Raw genomic sequence first — 19,724 nt, 5'->3', positions numbered from 1 at the left:
GAGGCAGCCTTCTCCAGAACCCAACTGTGCTGGCAAGCTAACCACAACCTCGGGCCTCCAGAAGGGTGAGAAAATGAACTTCTGTTGTTTAATGAAGCCTACGGCAGTAGGCATGACATCCACGGCGTTCTGTTAACAGCAGCCCAAGACGACTCACACAGAAGGCCAGGACTCAGATGGAAAGCGAGTGTGAGGGCACGCTGTGAAGACCAGTCAGGAGCAAGGGCTAGCGTGCCAACCACTTCCTCGCCGTGGGCCTCGAGCCGGCCACCTAACCTCTGAGCCTTGGTTTTTTCCCAACTGCAAAATGGAGCTAACGGGGTTGTCATGCAGATTTTAATCAACTATCACATGGAAAGTACTCAGCACAGAGCCTGGCTGGCATTGCTCTCAGGACACAGTCACCATTACCATTGTTAATAATGACACATGGTTAGAGCTTCACTGGCACCCAGTGATGCCTCCTCCTCATGCGTCTGCCCCATCAGAGGCACCAGACACACTGTCTGAGCTTTTGCCCTTCTCCACGGTAAGGAAGTGTAAAACTGCATGATTCCATCACCTCAGAATTCATTTCCTTCATTTATTTAAGAAACACTTACACTTAAGTGCCCAGCGCTGTTCTAACACACTAATTCCTTTCTTCCTTAGCAGTGACTCTAGGAAGAAAATCTTGGTATTCTCTCCACTTTACAGTCTAGGAACTGTGGCACTGAGAGGTGAGATAATATACCCAAAGTCACATGGATGGTACGAGGTGGGACAGGTACCTCAGGCAGGCAGCCTGGACTGGGAGAGAAAGTCGCAGACGACAGCCTCCTCACCCACAGCCAAGGCCACCCCACATCACCCATCCTTGACCTTCAGCATCCAGAACAGAGTCAAAACAAAGGTGCTCATGGGTGAGCAGGAGAACTGGAGGTTCCCAGGCTTTGCGGGCTGATGCCACCTCTGTGGGAGACAATATCATGACCTAGAGTCCCCCTGACCCCCTAGAGGGGAACATGGCCCCACCTAGCTGCAGAACACCACAGGGCAAAAAAAAAAAAAAAACTCAAGTTCTGTGAGGCCTAAGATATGACTGGAAATGGCAGGTCCAACGAGTCACAAGGGGACAGCTGTGGCTTTAGAGAGGGAGGTGACTCCTGCTGCTGGCCAACAAGAAAGGAGGATCCCCGGGAGATGGTGAGCTCCCCACATGAGAAGCACTGGAGCAGAAGGGCCAAGTACCAGGTTTGGAAGTTGGATCATCCTAGGGCCAAATCTCAAAACTGCCAGTTGCAGGCTCTTACATAATGACTTGACTCCTCCAAGCCTCAGTCTTTACATCCGTACAATGGGGATAAACATAGTTCCTACCCCACAGTGCTGTGCAAAATAAGGTAATGTCTACATAGGACCTAGAACATTTGCTACTGGTAGAGACATTCTACTGTATCTACCTACTGTCCTTTTTATGGAGGGCCGGGAAGGGGCATGTGCAGAGGATGCAAGCAAAGGATCTTAAGCGACACAGACTTTAGCGCATGGCTGTGAAGTTTGGGCTGTGGAGGTGGACCAACAATGGTGTGAATGCCAGCTCTACAACTGTTCTGTAATGGGATGCAGGCGGTGAGGGAGTGAGGACTGCCTAGTGCTGCAGAGGTCGTCATGCTGATGAAGCTAATAGTGAACGATGTGTATCCGCATTCAAGCTGGGGACTCAAGAAAGCAGCTGACATTCCCGTTTCCTAGCTAAGACCACATGGGTGCTAATGGTCAGAGTCCTGAGACTCACTGGGAAAAGTGATGGGAGGGAGGGAAACAGAAGGGGTCCCCCTGACCAGAACTCCCTTACCCCCGGGCTTTTTTTTTTTTTTTTTGAGACAGAGTTTTGCTCTTGACCTCGTGAACCACCCGCCTCAGCCTCCCAATCCCCGGGGCTTTCTTCACAGCCAGTGTTCTGAAGCTCAGCCTGAGGCCTCGAGAGCGCTAGACCATGCTATCTGAAAAGATTCAGTGTCCCTTCCTGCTCCCAAGGTCCACATCAGCACCATGGCATCCTGGCAGGGGCAGGGAGGAGCTGCTGGAGTCAGGCAGGCTGGATGGAACTCTCATCTGCCCACCCACACATCCTGCAGCCTTGGGCAAGAGAATCCCTTCTCTGAGCCTCTGTTTCCTTGTCTGTTAAAGGAGGACCAAGACTCTTGCCAGCTGCGAGGGTGGGCACAGAGGAGATTTCCATGAACGGCAGCTGCCATGATAATGACAACATTGGTTCATCCTTGCCTCTGGGAAGCCTTCCTGGCTTGCCTGAGGTGGAGTCAGACTCCCTCTCTGAATGCCACATCTTCCTCGTACAGGTGAGGTTACTCTGACAGCCATCCTCGCAGTGTCCTAATGAACTCATCTTGGCTCACTTGTGCCCTTCCTGACATTCCAGTCTCGCTTCTAGCTCATTGCCTTGTTTTATTTCCTCTGCAGCCCTGTTATCTGAAAATGCAGTCTGGCTCACCGGATTGCACCCGTCCTAAGAGCAGGTGGGACCCTCGGGAGTATCATGTGCCTCTGATTCCCAGCATCCAGGAGGCCTATAGTAGGTGCTCCATAAATAAGGTATTTGCTGAATGACCAAAAGGATACCTGCCTTCCAGTAAGCAGGCCCTGGGACGGATGCCTCCTAAGACACCCTGGGGCCCACTGGAACAGCAGAATAGATCCTTGAGATGGGTTTCCAGAATGGATGGTTACCCATTTGCAACAGGGCCAGGCATGAATGCATCACAGGAGAGGCCCTCTCCAAAGGCACAGGGTGTGTAGCAGAGTCGAAACCAGAACGCCCATCTCCAGACTCCCCATCCTTTGTTCTATCCACTGAACTTCCAGCCTCAGGTCACCTAGAGTGCTCCTAACACCTGAAGCTGAGAGTTGGGCATAGGGGGATGTCTTTCTCCCATGAAAAGCTGCCTCTCCCTAGTTCTTGTACCCACATCTCCCATCCCAAACAAATCAGAGGTCACACTGGCAAATACAGCTGCAACTGCCTGACCAGTCAGACTCCCGACTTAGTTTACAGAACATGAGGACCAGTGAGCCAGCCTCTGTCACCCATGGGCACAACAGCACATAAACATCCCCTCCCTTAAACGTGATGCCCCCGAGTCCTTGCTGCAACGAGGGCATGGGCAACTTCTTTCTCCTCCCCCCCCCGACTTCTAGGCTTCAGATTTACATGCCCAAATGATGCTTTTCTCGAATGCTTTGCATTTAATTAGGTGTCCTAATAACAATGGAATCACCGAAGTACTTATATCACTTTGAATTAGTGGCACAGCGCCTTCTAACTTCTTTAAAAAATTTTTTTTCATATATCATTTTTTAAAATAGAGCTCATTATTTTAATTATATCCATTTAAATGTACAGTGGAGCCCTTGGATATTCTCAGCACGAATCATTAGGTATATTAGTGAAAAAGCACTCGGAATCTATCTACATGCTGACACTCCATAATCTATTCTATTTGTGTCGCTGTAAAATAGATTTATATATAGATAACTACAAAATAGTTGCTCAAGATATGCTATGAATTTTATATTTAACCCGAGACACACTTCAACATAAAATCCAAAGGCAAGCATTAAAAGGGTATTTTTCAGTAAGTACATGCAATCCGTGGTCACTGGTTACTAACAGGGCAAGTCCACCAAGAGAGAAGCCAGACCAAGTGGATTCCCATCCAAGAAGCTGCCTAAGAGTCCTGGCCTTTAAGGCAACGGTTCTCAAAGTATGTTCCTTGAAGGTCTAGGGGTTCCAGAGCAATGGCTCTTAGATGCACCCATGAGGCTGGAATGGGGAACGCAGTGTTGAGCAGGGCTCTAAGGCTCCTATTACCCTCCATCTTCAATATGCACAGCTTTGCTTTTTGCCTGATGTATACAGAGTTAGGCTTCTTTCTCTCTGTGGTGGGGTGAGCGGTAGCCCCCTAATAGATACATCTACATCCTAATCTCCTGAATCTGTGAACGTGACCTTATTTGGAAAAAGTCTCTTTGCAGATGGAATTAAGTTAAAGATCTTGAGATTAGGCTCATCCTTGGATTACCTGAGTGGCCCCTAAATGCAGTAACAAACATCCTTATAAGACAAAGGGAGATTTGAGACAGACAGAAGAGACATTACAGAGGAGAGAAGGCAATGTGCCCAGAGAGGCAGCGCTGGAACGATGTGGCCACAAGTCAAGGAATGCTGATGGCCACCAGAAGCGGGCAGTTACAAAAATCAGATTTTCCCCTGGGGCTTCCAGAGGGAATATGACTCTTCCAACACCTTGATTTCAGACTTCTGACCCCAAGGATTGTATAAACTTCTGTTGTCATGAAGTAACAGAAGTGAAAGCAGCCATAGGAAACCAATACATTATGCAACATGACATTTGAAGAAACAGCTCCAAAGCAGTGACGTTTGTAAATTACTATCTTTCACCATTCTTGGTTTTGTTCCACTTTGTTCCTGCTCGTCCCTGCTACTGTGTCTGGCTCGGCTAATGTGCCTGCAGACTCTGCCTAGGGAAGTTTCAAAAACAAGTCTCCCTGTCTCTCTGGGTCTCACCTGACAGTTCTTCAAAGAGCTCATGCCCACCTCATCACGCCTGGCATGATGGGGAAACCAAGGCATAGAACAGGGCCTGGGTCTGTTTTATTCACGTCTGTATCCCCAGCCCTAGCATAATGCCTGGCCCACAGAAAGAACTCAGTGCACACAGATGAAGGAAAGGCATGGCCAAGGTCACATAGCTTTTAGTGGGGAGCTTAGTCGGAAACCTTTCTGGCTCCTGTCCTGGTACTGTTGCCACTAAAGCTTGCAGCCTAAGACAGTGCAACCAAATAACTTACCAGTGGATCTGAGGCCCAAAGAGATGCCATTTCAGGCACGTCAGAGGACAGTCTGCGCTGGTGTTAGGTGCCTGGGAGTGTGGCAGCTTTCAGATGCCATTTCAGGCATGTCAGAGGAGAGTCTGCACTGGCGTTAGGTGCCTGGAGTGTGGCAGCTTTGTTTCCAGGCACAATTTCCACATCGTTCTGCCATTAATGCTGGTGCTTAAAAGTTCTACCAAGTCACAGAATCTGTGAGCAGTGCTCAGCATCCCGGCCTTCAGTCCTACTTCTGCTGTTGATTCCCTGGGCTGGCTGCCCACCCCAAGACTCAGTTTTTTCATCTGCACAATGAGTGAGCAGGAATCAGAGACATCCAAGGCCCTTACAGAGGCCAGACATTTACCCAGCAAGGCACGTGACTCCTTACACAGCAGGAAGCAAGGCGTGCATCGGCATCCCAAGATTCAGCCTGGGGACCCCTGCTATTCCTCCAAAGGGTGCCATTTACTCTCATACCTCACCTGCTTTAACAATGTTAAGGGTGGAAAAAAAGCCTCTAATCACAGCGTGTAAATAATGACTTGGTTAACTCCCTCTAGACTAAAACTCCGCTCCTTAGGAATGAAGGTTAACTGCTTTCCAGCTGAGCTTAAATACACTCTCCAGGCCTGCATGGGATGTTAAATGCATCAATGCATATCCAGACATGACTCTGCCCACTGACCAAGTCCTCCAGCTCTACCCATTTCCCAACACTGACTCTGTGAGTGCAAATGATTCTTACCTATTTGCTGGTATCAGCAGGCCATCTCCTTGGTAATCCCTGTTAAGTCCAATAGGCTGTTCCCTCCACTACTCCACCACAGCATCTCTTTTCAAGGCTGCCAGTGGCTGCCACACTGTTCAATCCAGTGGTCCCCTCTCAGTCCCTGCTGGACTATGCCTCTAGTAGCAACCTCTAGCCCGGCCCCCCTCTCCTCCACCCAGCTGGTTGCTCACTTGGCTCTGTGCTCGCCTGGTAGACCTCCGGCCTTCTGGACATTCTTGCCTCTTGTGCTGAATCCTCTTCATCATTCCAGCTCTTACAAGTTGATATCCCTCAAGGAACAGTTCTAGAACCTCCTGTATTTTTTTTATTACACTTTAAGTTCTGGGGTACATGTGCAGAATGTGCAGGTTTGTTACATAGGTATATACATGCCATGGTGGTTTACTGCATCCATCACCCCATCATCTACATTAGGTACTTCTCCTAATGCTGTCCCTCCCTTACCTCCCTTAGCCCCCCATCCCCTGCTATCCCTCCCCTAGCTCCCCACCCCAACAGACCCCAGTGTGTGATGTGCCCTTCCTGTGTCCATGTGTTCTCATTGTTCGACACCCACTTATGAGTGAGAACATGTGGTGTTTGAACTTGTATTTTTATCCATACTCACTTCCCAAGTGATCTCATGGAGACTTATACTTTTATTTCATATTTATCATTTTTAATTTTAATTTTTTTTTAAGAGACAGAGTCTCTCTATATTGCCCAGGTTGGTCTTGAACTCCTGGGCTCAAGTGGCCCTCCTACCTCAGCCTCCTGAGTAGCTGGGACTATATGCCCATGCCATGCCCAGCTACGTTCTTTGTTTTAAATATTAACTACATGGTGGCGAATCCCAAATTGTATCTCCAGCTTGAACTGCCCCCGCAAACTCCAGACCTGCATAAACCCCCAGCTACTCGACAACTCCATCTGGATGCCTAACAGGCACCACGTATTTAACAGGTCCAAAACCCTGCCGCTGTATCTCTTCCCTCAAGACGGGGAAACAATTCTGCCTTCTAGCCCAGCAGCACTCTTCCAGCTAAACTCTGCAATCCAAGACAACACAATCAAACAACCGCCGACGTCTCCATCTCCACTTCCGCTAATAGTAATTCCATCCTTCCAGCTCCTGCCCAGACTCTAGAACTATCCTTGACTCCTCTGTCACTTCCCACTGTGAAAACACCAGCAAATCCTGCCAACTCCATCTCAAAGGATGTCCAGAATCTGACCACTCCTTATCATGCCATGACCACCACTCCAGTTCAAACCAACTTCCCCTTTCTCCCGTCTTGTAAACATCTCATAAGCAGTCTCCCTTCCCCCTGTACACTGCCCTGGAATCTACATTAGACACAGCAGCTAAGGTCTTGTCACTCCTTGGCTGAAACTCACTTATGGGTCCCCAGTATTTACCCACTTAATGTTCTCTGTTACCTATCTGTCCACTTTACCGTCTATTCCTCAACCAGAACGTGAGCTGGAGGACAAGATTTTGTCTTCTTTGTTCATGATACTCAGAGCAGTGGCTGGCACATGGGTGCAGTAAGAGGCTGTATACCAAGTGAACCAAGGACCAAGCCCAGGAAAGGTCAATGTCAGCATGGCGCTGGAGGCATCTGTAGCCTCTGATCCAGGCAAGACTTTTCTGTGATCAGCCATCAACATCACCATAGCCGTCGATGGTTGCGCTGCTTCTGTGAATATTCAGAACTGAAGAATAACTCATTCATCCGGCCCTCATTATAACATAGGTTGGAGATGTTTCACAGAAGCAATTTTCTGAATGGGCTAAGCTTATTTCTTGAGTGTCAAAGTTGTATCTTTATCCTTTCCAATGAACTGTTGAAAATTTCCTAAAATGTAACACACTCTTCCCACTTTCTGAAATGCCAAGATACAGCAGCCTGGTAACACCCTGATATTCTCTCATGAGGGTGCAGGTCGCCATCATGACCGCCAATCAGCATAGACTCAGGCCCTAAGGGACAGGGTAGCTGTCTCCACTAACAATTCAGGAGCCGTCATTCTCCCACCAGCGGTTCTGGAAATGCTCCTCTCTGCTTCTAACTGGCTCCTGCTCCCAACTCCAAATCTGCCCTCTAATTAATTCCATATGGTTCTGGAAGACTTCCAGAGGCCAGGGCTCTCCCCACTGCTTTTTGTAGCCTTGTGCCTGGTCCTCTGGCAGGTGTCAGCTAAGGTGTGCTGAATGACAAACAGAAAATGACCAGATGAAAAACACCAGCATGCAGGGTGGAGGTGATGCTGGTGAGAACAGCAATGATGCACATGGCACAAATAACACGGAGAGTGAGGCCAAGGGCAGCTGTGGTGTACTGAGTGCTTATGACCTGCAGGGGGCGGCATTTCAGGCCTCACACGTATACCATGCCATCCTTCTGCCCAATGCCTGATAGGGGTATTTTTTGTTTTCTAGATAAGAAAGCAGAGGATTGCAGAAACAGAGTGACTTTTTCATAGTCTCCCTGCTTCCTAGTGACACAAGTAGAATTCTGCCAGGTCTGACTCCAAAGTCCAGGCTTTTAACTATTCGGATAATTTTTGTTTTCTCAAGAGAAAAATAATAAAAAACACTGTTGAATGAATGAACATATACATGACAAAATGCCAGAAGGGCCAAGACACAGGGAACACATTTCCTTGTTTTCTGCTGTTTTCTGAGCATCCAGACAGAACCGGGCATATAGTAGATGCCAAAAGTAGCACCGACATGAAATAAAGGAAAGGAATGAGGGGTCCCACCTCTTCCACAGAGAAAAGTGCCTGGGCTCTGTGGTCATTGCCTGCCTCTCTTTCTCCCTGATGTGTTGTCAAATGCTGCTGTGCTCCAACATGTCCTTCAGATAGAAAGAGTCTCCAGCTTTTAGTGACAAGGAGAGAAGCCATCATGGGGAAAAGGTCACAGCTTCATCACTAGCCTGGGAGAGCTGAGAGAGAATGTGGGGTAGAACCACAGTGTCCACAAATGCCGGGAGCGAGGCCCATGTCTGGTACTATTTCACCTAAGTTTCAAATCCTCACACCATCACCTATTCCTTAATAACCCTCAAAATTCTCTGTATTTCCATTTCTGTCATGTATCCCTGATATATTTTAATAGTCAAGTAGAAAAGATTAGATTAATAGATTAAAACTATGAACCTATAAAACAACTCTTAATAGTCTAGAAATGCAAAGTAACCTACAATGCATAAATATATCATTAGTTAGAGATAATTCTTAGGCACTTAATTTTCTTCATTGTACAGTGTCAGTCAGCCACAACATTGGGTAATGTTGGAGTTCACAAAGACAGTATATGATTTAAATATTAACAGTAAATTCCCTGGTTAATTTAAACCTAGGGAGGGGGAAAGCAAGTCTTGGGCAATCTTGTCAAGTCGCAAACTCCGAAATTTAGCAGGCTGGGATTCCACAGTTATAGCTGGGAACATCTTTCGAGGGTGCTGGGGCATGTGGAAGGTTGCCCAGGCTGTTAAGAAAAAGCGGTGTTGATGGCATTTTAAACAGACACACCGTCTTCGTTTTCCAGTAGGTCTAGCAATGTGCAATTCTGACCCATTAGCAATGTGCACTGTCCTCTGAGGGGCCACATCTCTGTGTCTCCCAGATAGAATCTCCCCAACAGGCAGGTGGGGAGTGGAGGCCAATGAGGGGCCCATGCTCACTGTCCTGCAGAGACCCGGTGTTCTGCAAAGACCGTCCTGCACACATGAGGTCCCATGCAGACCCCAGAAGACAGGGAGCTCAACCACTAAAGAGCAAGGCCATCCCTGAGCCCTCACACTGGACATCTAAACAGAGGATAAACACACTCCTTCTGTTCACCATTACTTCGTGCCAAGGCCAACTTAGCAACTACTCCTTCATTCTCTGAGGTCCAACTCCTCTGGCCATCTTCTCCTAGGAATGAAAGGATAAGGAAGCCCCCCAGCAGGACTGCAACCCTCCACCTTCCTGCCCACGTCGCCAACTGATGCCCAGTGCTGCCCAGCTGCTGACATAGCTTTGCTATCGCTCCACTACTGGCATCACAAATGTCCTCCTCCCCTCCACCCTGCAGTCTCTAGGACTGGGGAGGTAACAACCAACCAGCTCATTCCCCAATACCCCAGGGTAAGAACTCAGCCCCAATTTGCTCACTGCCTGGAGGCATGCTGCCCTTGGACACACACAAGTCTTTTAACTACATGATCCAGTCCTTACAAGGTGCTTCGAATGACACAGCAGATGCAGGGCTCATTGCTAGCGGCTCTAACCTGTCCACACCTCACCTTCCTCATGTGCCAATCAGAGTTGTTATACTTACCACTAAAGGTGCTTTAGAAGATTAAAGGATGGGGCCAGTTGTGGTGGCTCATGCCTGTAATCCTAGCTCTTTGAGAGGCCAAGGTGGGTGGATCACTTAAGGTCAGGAGTTAGAAACCAGCCTGGCCAACATAGTGAAACTCCATCTCTACTAAAAATACAAAAATTAGCCGGGCATGGTGACAGGCAACAGGAATCCCAGCTACTCGGGAGGCTAAGGCTAGAGAATCGTTTGAACCTGGGAGGTGGAGATCGTGCCATTGCACTCCAGCTGCTGGAGGACAAGAGTTAGACTTCATCTCAAAAAAAAAAAAGATTAAAGGATGGAAGGATGCAAGGTGTCACATACCTAATAGAAACTCATATATATTAGTTCTTTTATCCCACCCCTACTAAGCACACCAAATAAAATGTGAAAAGTTAGGTTAACTATTAAAGAGATGAGCTCACAGGCTGTCAGGAGAGTACTCATAAATCGAAGTAGAGGAGGAATTTTTAGTCCCTGTGAAAATAAAAGGAGTAGAGGGCAAGTCCACCCTCCATGCAGCAGTGAGGAGGAGAGATGGGAGACCCACGCCACAGCCAGGTCCACTGCAGGACGGGCAGGCAGAAGTGATCAAGAAGGTGGGTTTGAGGTGTCCCGACACTGTAAACCAGCAACTCTGTGTGGAGTCTGGAGGCTGCTCGCACCAAGGGTGGGCATGTTCTCTTCTGTCAGCAGAGCCAGGCAGATGGCGAGGTCATGGAAATTTCCTGGTTGCCTTCTCAGATCAAGGACCTGAGTTACTGAAGGCCTCAAGAAGCAACTAGGTCAGGTCCTCCTACTTAGCATTCTCAACACCCAGCTGCAGGACAAGCCAAGACCCTGAACACTCTGAACTAACAGCCACAGGTTCACAAGAAGAACTTTCCTACTTTGCTCAAGGAGTATAAGTGGGGGGCCTGTGCTGGATGGGAGGACAGAGTTCCTCAGAGGCTCCCATCAAGTCCCTTTGCTGGACCACCCCAAGTTCAAGTGCCCTTTGGCACAAACCAACCAAGGATTTTGATGGATATGAACTGTGGTCTGCATTTCTGCAGCTGTCTCCAGAGGACAAACCTAAGACTGCATATGAATTTTCAAGAATCTGCCTTATTTACAGAGCCTAGGTTGAATGGTAACTAATTAAGCAGAGTGAACTCTGCCCACCAAAAAAGCAACTGGCCCCTTTGGAATAAGTTCATGAGCCCCCATTCAACCTGCAGCTTAGGATTTTTGTGGACAAACATTGCCCGAATTTTCGTAGGGTAAGAATATTTCTGGAAATACATTTCTAGAAATCAAATCTGAGCTCCAGTAATAGGAACATAAATCTAGAGTTAAGATGAAGAAACATGCCCTCCCAAAACATACACAGTTCTCAAATAATTCATTCTGCTAAGACCATACTCTTCATTAGCTAGCACTGGGCTGACTACAGGTTGAATATCCCTCATCTGGAACACTCAGGACTAGAAGTCCCTAGATTTTTTTTTTTTTCAGTTGTTGGAATATTTTCATAACATTTACCAGTTCAACATCCCTAATCCAAAACCCAGAAATCTGAAACGCTCCAATAAGCATTTTCTTTGCACAACATGTAGGTGCTCAAAAAGTTTCAGATTTTGGAGCATTTTGGATTTCTGGATTAGGAATACTCAATCTGTACTGCTGTGAAGTTTTGTGCAAATGAAATCGCGGTGTTTAGGGCTACTTTTATTTTACTTCTGAAAACCAAAATGCTAAAGAAGAATACATAAATAATTTTGCAGCCACTCACATGTGGTTATCAGATAAAATGGTCCATCAGTGAAAAATCTTGGCTTAATTAAAGACCAAGACTTAGCTACATTGAAAGCCATTTTACCATCTGGTGACTCCGGACAAGTCTTGTCCTCAATTCTTCCTGAACAAGAGGGATGCCAATCACTATCTCAAAGGGCTGCTGGGAAGATCAAATGAGACACAAGACACACATGTGGATCATGGCAGGCCTTCAACAAATAGGAGCTCCATCACCGTCATCCTCTCCAATGTCCAGGCTCTATGAGGAATCAATTGCCACCCCACTCCTAGGAACCAGAATCCACCACACTAGTAATAAAAATAAATGTTTACTGAACACCTACTCTGAACTAGGCATTGTAGTAAGGGTATACATATGATTACACCTAATCTTCATTGACGATACTACGAAGGAGATACTAATATAATCCCCAGTTTACAGATGAGGAAACCAAACTGCAGGAAGGCTAGGTAATGAGCCCAAGGTCACACAACCAGGCAGTGGACAGTGCCAGAATCTGAATCCAGGCAGTCTGGGCTCTTCCATTCTGCCCTAGGCCACTTGGCCCTTAGCAGGGCTGAAGAGATGGCGAGAAAGATGCTCGACAGACCAGGCCAGGGGTGCAGGGGGGCATGGAGAATGAGGACCACGGGAGTACAGCTGCTCCACTCTGGGGCCATCCCAGAACCAAGCAGGAGGCTGTGCATTTTTGGATGCAGGCTACACATATCCTTTGCTGAACTAAAGTCCTCAGGCCTGAAAAAAAAAAAAAAAAGCCCTTCAGAAACTCAGCTCTAAGCCTCCTGTCTAAGGTCCTGTCTGTCCTGAACACTTGGCAACACCTATCATCACATCTTATCCCCTGCTGCTTATTCTCCTCCTGGCAGCCAGAATGATCCTTTTAAAATCAAATCCTATCATGCTACTGCTCTGTTCAAACTCCCCAGTGGCTCCTGATCTCACACAGAGGAATGGCCAAGGTCCTGACAGCGGTCTCCAGGGGCCTCCGCGGCCACACCCACCTCCCTGCTACTGCTCCAGCTCCAGGGTCTTTGCACCTGTTGTTCTCTCTGCCTGGAATGCACTTCCCCCAAATGACTGCTTGGTCTGCTCCTGCAACTCTTTCAGGTCCTTGTTCATGACTCACTTTCCGTGAACGCTCAAATGAGACGGCAACACTGTCTCACACTCTCCCAGACCTCCTCTGCTTCCCCCCTCACAGCACCTGTTACTACCTAACAAGCATATATTTTACATATTGATTACAGCTGCTCCACTCCCACTACAACATCAGCTCTACAAGGGCAGGGATTTCTGTTTCACTCACTGCTGTGTCTCCAGCACCCAGGTCAGTGCCAAGCACTCAGTAAATATTTGTGGAATGAATGGATGACATTTGATTTTTTTCATATTCTCCTTCCCAGTCTCCTTGTCTACAAGATCCTGTTCACTTGTAGGGCAACTAGGACCTACAGCAACATAATGAGTCCTTTAACCTCTTCCAGCCCAGGTTTCCTTATCTCCAAAATCGAAGGGTTGGATTAGATTTTTTATAGTCCTTCCAGCTCTGAAAAGCTGCAGCTGACAAAAGAAAAAAATATGTAATTCTTTATTATGCCAAGTCTGTAATATATTTACTTGATTATACAAACTGCACTTCCTTCAGAATTTTCCAAAGTTAAATCCCCACAGCCGCGCCCCCCACCCAACCCTTAGAATAAGTGGGGTTTGGCTGGAGTTGTGCTACGTGATTTGTAACCTGCACACCAGGTCAACATTAACCTCAAGTGCTGGGATCACTGGTCTTGTAAAATTGACCGAGGCTGGGTTACAGGGAACTAAACCAAATCACATTCAGTTGTTTCTTAAGATCAGAAACACCACCTCTCTTTGTCCCCCTCAATTTAACACTAATTCCTTAGCAGCCCATGCTGTTGATTTTGGGGTTTAGCCAGAGGCCCTCTGGAGAAATAGCATTATGTGTTCCAGGCCAAGAGGAAGGCGCTGGGATGAAAGCGGACCCTGGCATGGTAGCAGACTGTGCCATAGCAGAGCTGGGGGTGAGGGCCCACGTTAGAGGGCTGGGGGTCCTTCAAGGTCATTCTGCCCAGAGCCGGCTAGCCTAATTCTGACTTTGGGGAACCTTAGCACCTTCATTTCTCCATCTGAAGCAGGGATCACATGAGCTCTGATGTTCTACAAAGTGTCCACCCATCTAAATCCCGCCTGGCCATGGTCAGGTCACCAAGGGTATCAGCTAAGGCCACCACACCGACAATGTTCTCTCTTTTTTTTTTTCCTTTTTGAGACAGAGTCTCACTCTGTTGCCCAGGCTGGAAGGCAGTGGCATGATCTCGTCTCACTGCAACCTCTACCTCCTGGGTTCAAGTGATTCTTCTGCCTCAGCCTCCTGAGTAGCAAGGATTACAGGCACACACCACCATGCCCAGCTAATTTTGGTATTTGTTTTTAGTTGAGACGGGATTTCGCCACGTTGGCTAGGCTGGTCTCAAACTCATGACCTCTCAAGTGATCTATCCGCCTCGACCTCCCAAAGTGCTGGGATTACAGGTGTGAGGCACTGCGCCCAGCCCAACAATGTTCTCTTAACGTTTAACATAGAATTCACTTCTCATACTGAACATTAAGTCACTATATAAGTAACAGTGTGTTGGTCTTTCAAAGGATTAGTTTTCATCATAGAATCAATATAAACTTGCCTGTGAGCTCCTCCAGAATATTGCCTTCTTGATAGGCCCCCCAGCCTACAGCACAGTCCCCAGCCCCAAGCAGGCTGCCGTAACACGCGTTAACTGATCCCTTCCCACAGAGAAGCAGGAGGGCGTGGGGATTAAGTGCACGTGTCACAGAAGACTCGGGTAGACATCCTGGCTCTACTGCCTACCTCCACCTAGGCAGCCCTGGGCCTGTAAACCTCTCTGTGCTCAGCTTCCTTGTCTGTAAAGTGGGAATATAAGAGTACCTCTTTCATGAGGTTGTTATAAAGATTACATAGAACTAAATGAAGGCTGGGCATGGTGGCTCACATCTGTAATCCCAGCACTTTGGGAGGCCGAGATGGGTGGATCGCTTGAGCTCAAGAGTATGAGACCAGCCTGGGTTAACGTGGTGATAAGTTCTACAAAAGAAATGCCAAAATTAGCCAGGGGTGGTGCTGCCTGCCTGTAGTCCCAGTTACTTGGGAGGCTGAGATGGAAGGATTGCTTGAGCCCAAGAGGTATAGGATGCAGTGAGCAGAGACTGCACTACTGCACTCTAGCCTGAGCAACAGAATGAGACCCTGTCTCAAACAAAAGAAAAATTAATAAATTAATACACATCAATCACTTAGCTCAGAGCCTGACAAGGAACTGTTGACCAAATGGTAGTCACTACTATTAGAAAGTCTTGTTTTTATACCTTAAGCCATACACGACCCCAGGTTTGGGTGGCCCGTCCTGGTATGTATTCCGGTGCCATGGTAGGAACACAGGCTCAGTCACAGAGTATGTGTGATGGAAAGCCTAGACAGCAGCAAGAGCAAATCCATGTCTCACTTGCTACTCTCCCCCTCCTCTGACTGGGCAGGCATCTCTAATCAGTCTCAGCATTCTTCCACTGACTACAGCCTTCAGGGATAATCCTCAATTCAGACCTTCAGGCAGCCACCATGGGAAAACCCGCCTGATCTCCTCTGGTTACAATCACCAGGCAGAGATGATCGTGTAAGAGAGATTCATGCATTAGAAAGTGAGGGCAGACCACATTCCCACCAGACTGACAAGGGGTGGGTGGTGCTTGGTCTCTTCATTCACCCAGTGCTTTGAATAGTGCCTGCCATGCAGGAGACACTTGAACGTCTACTCGTGTGGATAAATCAGCATCTAACCCATCTGAGTTCATAGCACATGGCACTACCAGAGCAGGTGCTTAGTGAAAGTGGGAGGGGCATGGGAGAGGCTGTCTAGACCCTCACTTGGGGACAGCACTGAGGAATGGAGAAGGTACCAGCTTTGACAGGTTCAAGGCCCAACACAGCCACTGACTCATCATATGCCCCTGAGCAGGGCCCTTCCTCCCAAAGGCCCCAATCTCCCCTCTGCACAATGAGACGGTGGTCTAGACCAAATCAAGGCCCCTTCCAGTCCTGATATACCGATCCAAGAAACACTTCCAGGCACCAGTATGAGGACTGTCACGGCCCCACAGGCCACAGCCTCCTACACTGTTCACACACAAATCCCACTCCTAGGGGCCCAGGAGAGAAACACAAAACGATGGGCAGCTGCTGGCTACATGTGCCACCCGCTATGACCACAAGCCCAAGTGCACCATCTCTGTCTGAGCTCTACCTGCTCCTCTCCACACTCCTTGTCCCTGCGTCACTCCCATGTCTTCTTCCATCTCATCTAGTGTCCCCATCCCATAAACACGTACTGAGAGCCTGCTAGGGGCCAGGCCACGGCAGTGAATAAGACAGATGTGTTCCCTGCCTATGGAGCTGGCACTCTGAGAGAGACAGAAAAAAAAGGAACACAGGGAAGGAAATGAAATCACAAATAATGAAAATGAAATAGTTAAAGAGCTATGAAAGCCACACACCACAGACTGGGGCGCAGGTCCCTTGATACAGGGGGTCAGGGAAAGCTTCCCTGAGGGTAGAACTGACTCTGATCAGAAAGATGAAAGGGCACTCATCAGAGAAAGAACATTCCAGGTGCAGGGAACAGCAGTTGCAGAGGCTCTCAGGCAGGAGTCAGTGTAGACTGGGGGTTGACAAACTGTAGCCATTTATGGGCATATTTATGTATCACCATGGCTACTTCAGCATTATTCTGGCAGAGCTGAGAAACTGCCACAGAGATCATATGGCCTGCAAAGCATAAAATATTTGCCACACAACACAGGTCTCCAGATTCCATGGACCTCTGGCCTGGTATCATGGCCTCTGTTCCACTAGTCTCCAATCCACCCAACAAATGGACTCCAGCGTGGTATTCCCGAAACACCAAGCCCAGCACATTACTCTCCTGCTCAGAGAATGTCAGTATCTCTCCATGGTTTCTCAAAGTACGGTCCAAGGAACACTTGCTCAATGCAATAAACTTCAATAAAAGGGTCCCATGGTTAAGAAGTCTGAGAAACATGATTCATTCTCTTTCTTTCTCTCTCTCTCTCTTTCTCTCTCTGTCTCTTCTCAAGCACACATATTACCATATTAAAAAATCTGGAAAGTCCCACAGCAAATAAACCTTTTTAATTTTGTCTAACCCACTGTCCTCTAAACTTATTTGGCTACAGAAAGAACCCTTTTGTTCTCACAAAAAAACTCCATTAACATTTTAAAGAACTAGTGTTCCATAGGCACCCGGGCAAATTCTTCTGCTTGGCATTCACAGTCTGACCCTCAGCTCTAACAGGTGACCCTAGGATCGATTATAGACTTATGTATGTGCTCTAGGGAGCCGTCTCTCATCTGTCCCTTACCTTCTTTCTGCCTTCAAAGCCCCAAATAAAGGTCATGTGGCCATTCCAGGCTTGCTCTACCCAACAGAACAGCAGCAACAGCAGCCGCAGCATGGGTGCTGACATCACCAAGTCCTACCTGTGCTACCTGTCATGATGTAAACAGCTTGGACCTATCTGGTATCACCTTGTCCCTTCTTTGCTAAAAACAGTCCAGTCTCTCCCCTCTCCAGCTATCCTTGAGGGTGAGGACAGACTCTCCCACCCCCAACTAGTCAGAGTATCCCATCCCTGCTTTGGCATGACTGGTTCAGAGACATGAGCACACGACACTTGCACATAGGCCAATGAATTCCAGACAAGGATGGAACTGGCTGCCCAGGAGTTCGCCATGCAGCAGCCCAGCTGTGATTCCAGCCCAGGTCTTTCTGCCTAGTCTTATGCTTCATTCTTAAGTTCTCAACTTGAGCAGCCAATGGCCAGTTCAGGAACGAACCATCCTTGGATTCTGGTCCCAGGTACCCACATGGAAAATGCTTTCCATGACCTCACATTCTCTGGGGGAGTCTGGATACTTCTAACGAAGGAGGGCTGGCCTGGACCATCCATCCTTTCAGGGGGAAGGTAAGGACCAGAGAGTGGCAGCTGTTAGTCAAGAAGATCTGAGTGGAGGAGTGGACAAGCGGAGTGTACCTGCTCGCGGTGCTTTTCCTTCCAGCTGCACTGGCTCCGTCAGCCTGCAAAAGAAACCCAAAACACTTACATCAGCCAAGGTGGAAGACACAGAATCAACCCACTGCCACCCGCCAAGCTCCCACTGAATACCAGAAGTGGGGTGAGCTGGCCATAAGCCCCCACTCCACTCCACTCCACTCCTCCAGGCTGGAAAAACATGTACCTAGTGGTAAGAGGGAGTCAGGACACATCCCCACAACCCCATTTGCTTGCCCTTTAAACCCCACTGAGGGCTGGGCATGGTGGCTCACGCCTGTAATCCCAGCACTTTGGAAGGCCGAGGCGGGTGGATCACGAGGTCAAGAGATCAAGACCATCCTGGTCAACATAGTGAAACCCTGTCTCTACTAAAAATACAAAAAATCAGCTGGGCATGGTGGTGTGTGCCTGTAATCCCAGCTACTCAGGAGGCTGAGGCAGGAGAATTGCCTGAACCCAGGAGGCGGAGGTTGTGGTGAGCCAAGATCGCGCCATTGCACTCCAGCCTGGGTAACAAGAGTGAAACTCCATCTCAAAAAAAAAAAAACAACCCCACTGAGCACCCACTGCCAACACAAACTCAGCAACTGCACAGCCCTGGGGACTCAGTGAAAAGTAAGTAACCAGCTAAATCTAAGATTGAATTGCACCATTTTTATTTTCAGCTGGGATTTCCAATAAAACAGCAGCTGTAGATTTATTCCTACCAACCAGAGGAAAAAAATCCTATTATGTTAAAGTATTCTTTCCCCCAACCCTATGAGCAGGAGAAGGCAAGAGAGTGCCAGTTCTTAATCTCTTTTATTTGGGTGTGGGGGGGAGGGGGAGATAAAGCTGACCAAATGAAATTTTCGGAAATCATAAAATTCTGGTTCAGATGCAGAGACTGAGGCCTTGGGTGCAGAGGGAGCTGCCTGAAGTCTCATGAAAACAAACACCAGGGGGTCCCAACTCCTAGACCATTGCTCAGGGGGACCCCAGTGGAGAGGCTGATGGAGGTTGCAGACCTGGGAACAATGCCTAGATTCTCCACCACTGCCAGCTGAAGATGTATTCCTGAGCTTTGCCAAAACACCTCTAATAAGAATCACAGGATAATACAGGTCTGAAATTCACGTGCATATGTGTTTCCAAATTCAGAAGTTTTCCAATTTTAGAAAGGCAATGCACTGCCTATGTTTTATATTTTGAAACAACCCAAGCAGAGCCCCTGTAATCAAGCACATTGATATTTCTGTTGTAAAGCACACGCACAGGTAACCCCACAAAGAATAAATGCCAACAAGACAACAATCACGACCGTAGCCTTTTCTCCCTTCAGGTCAAGTTCTGCTGCCTCATCAGTTACAAAAACTTTTTCAAGTTTTTTTGAATTTCAAGATTGCAGATGAAGGACCAAGGACCTAAAATAAAACACTAGTAGCTCCCTTTTGATGGTGCTTATGAGAAGTTGCAAACTGGCAAAATCAGATGGCAGACTTTGATTCAAACAAATTGGCAATATATTAAAAAAATAAAAGAATTGCACTGAAAAATGGCCAGATCTCCACCTTCTCTTATTAAACTGGATGACCCTGTGCAGTCCTACATGGTGACAGGCAGCTAGAGCTGACATACTTGCTTCTCCAGTCTCTACCCCTCCCTCTTACCTTATAATAACCCAGTCCCTGTCTGGTCCCAGTGGGCATCCACACTAGCTCCCCATGGAGAACTTCCCATTAGGCACTAGGATATGAACATTC

The 19,724-nt window shown here is 47.8% G+C and overlaps 1 protein-coding gene across 33 annotated transcripts in view; it reads right to left on the bottom strand.

Moving 5' to 3' along the window:
• ZNF618 (zinc finger protein 618) overlaps positions 1–19,724 on the bottom strand; it is a 182,543-nt gene that overhangs the window by 71,885 nt on the left and 90,934 nt on the right. For all 33 annotated transcript variants that reach the window (XM_035255332.3, XM_035255426.3, XM_035255342.3 and 30 more), the window contains exon 2: positions 17,962–18,005. In XM_035255332.3, the coding sequence (XP_035111223.1) occupies positions 17,962–18,005 (44 nt within the window). The remainder of the gene's footprint in view (positions 1–17,961; positions 18,006–19,724) is intronic.

This window comes from Callithrix jacchus, chromosome 1, assembly GCF_049354715.1.
Source record: "Callithrix jacchus isolate 240 chromosome 1, calJac240_pri, whole genome shotgun sequence".
Lineage (NCBI taxonomy): Eukaryota > Metazoa > Chordata > Mammalia > Primates > Cebidae > Callithrix > Callithrix jacchus.
Note: the sequence above shows the minus strand (reverse complement) of the source record. Positions and strands in the feature narration are given on the sequence as shown.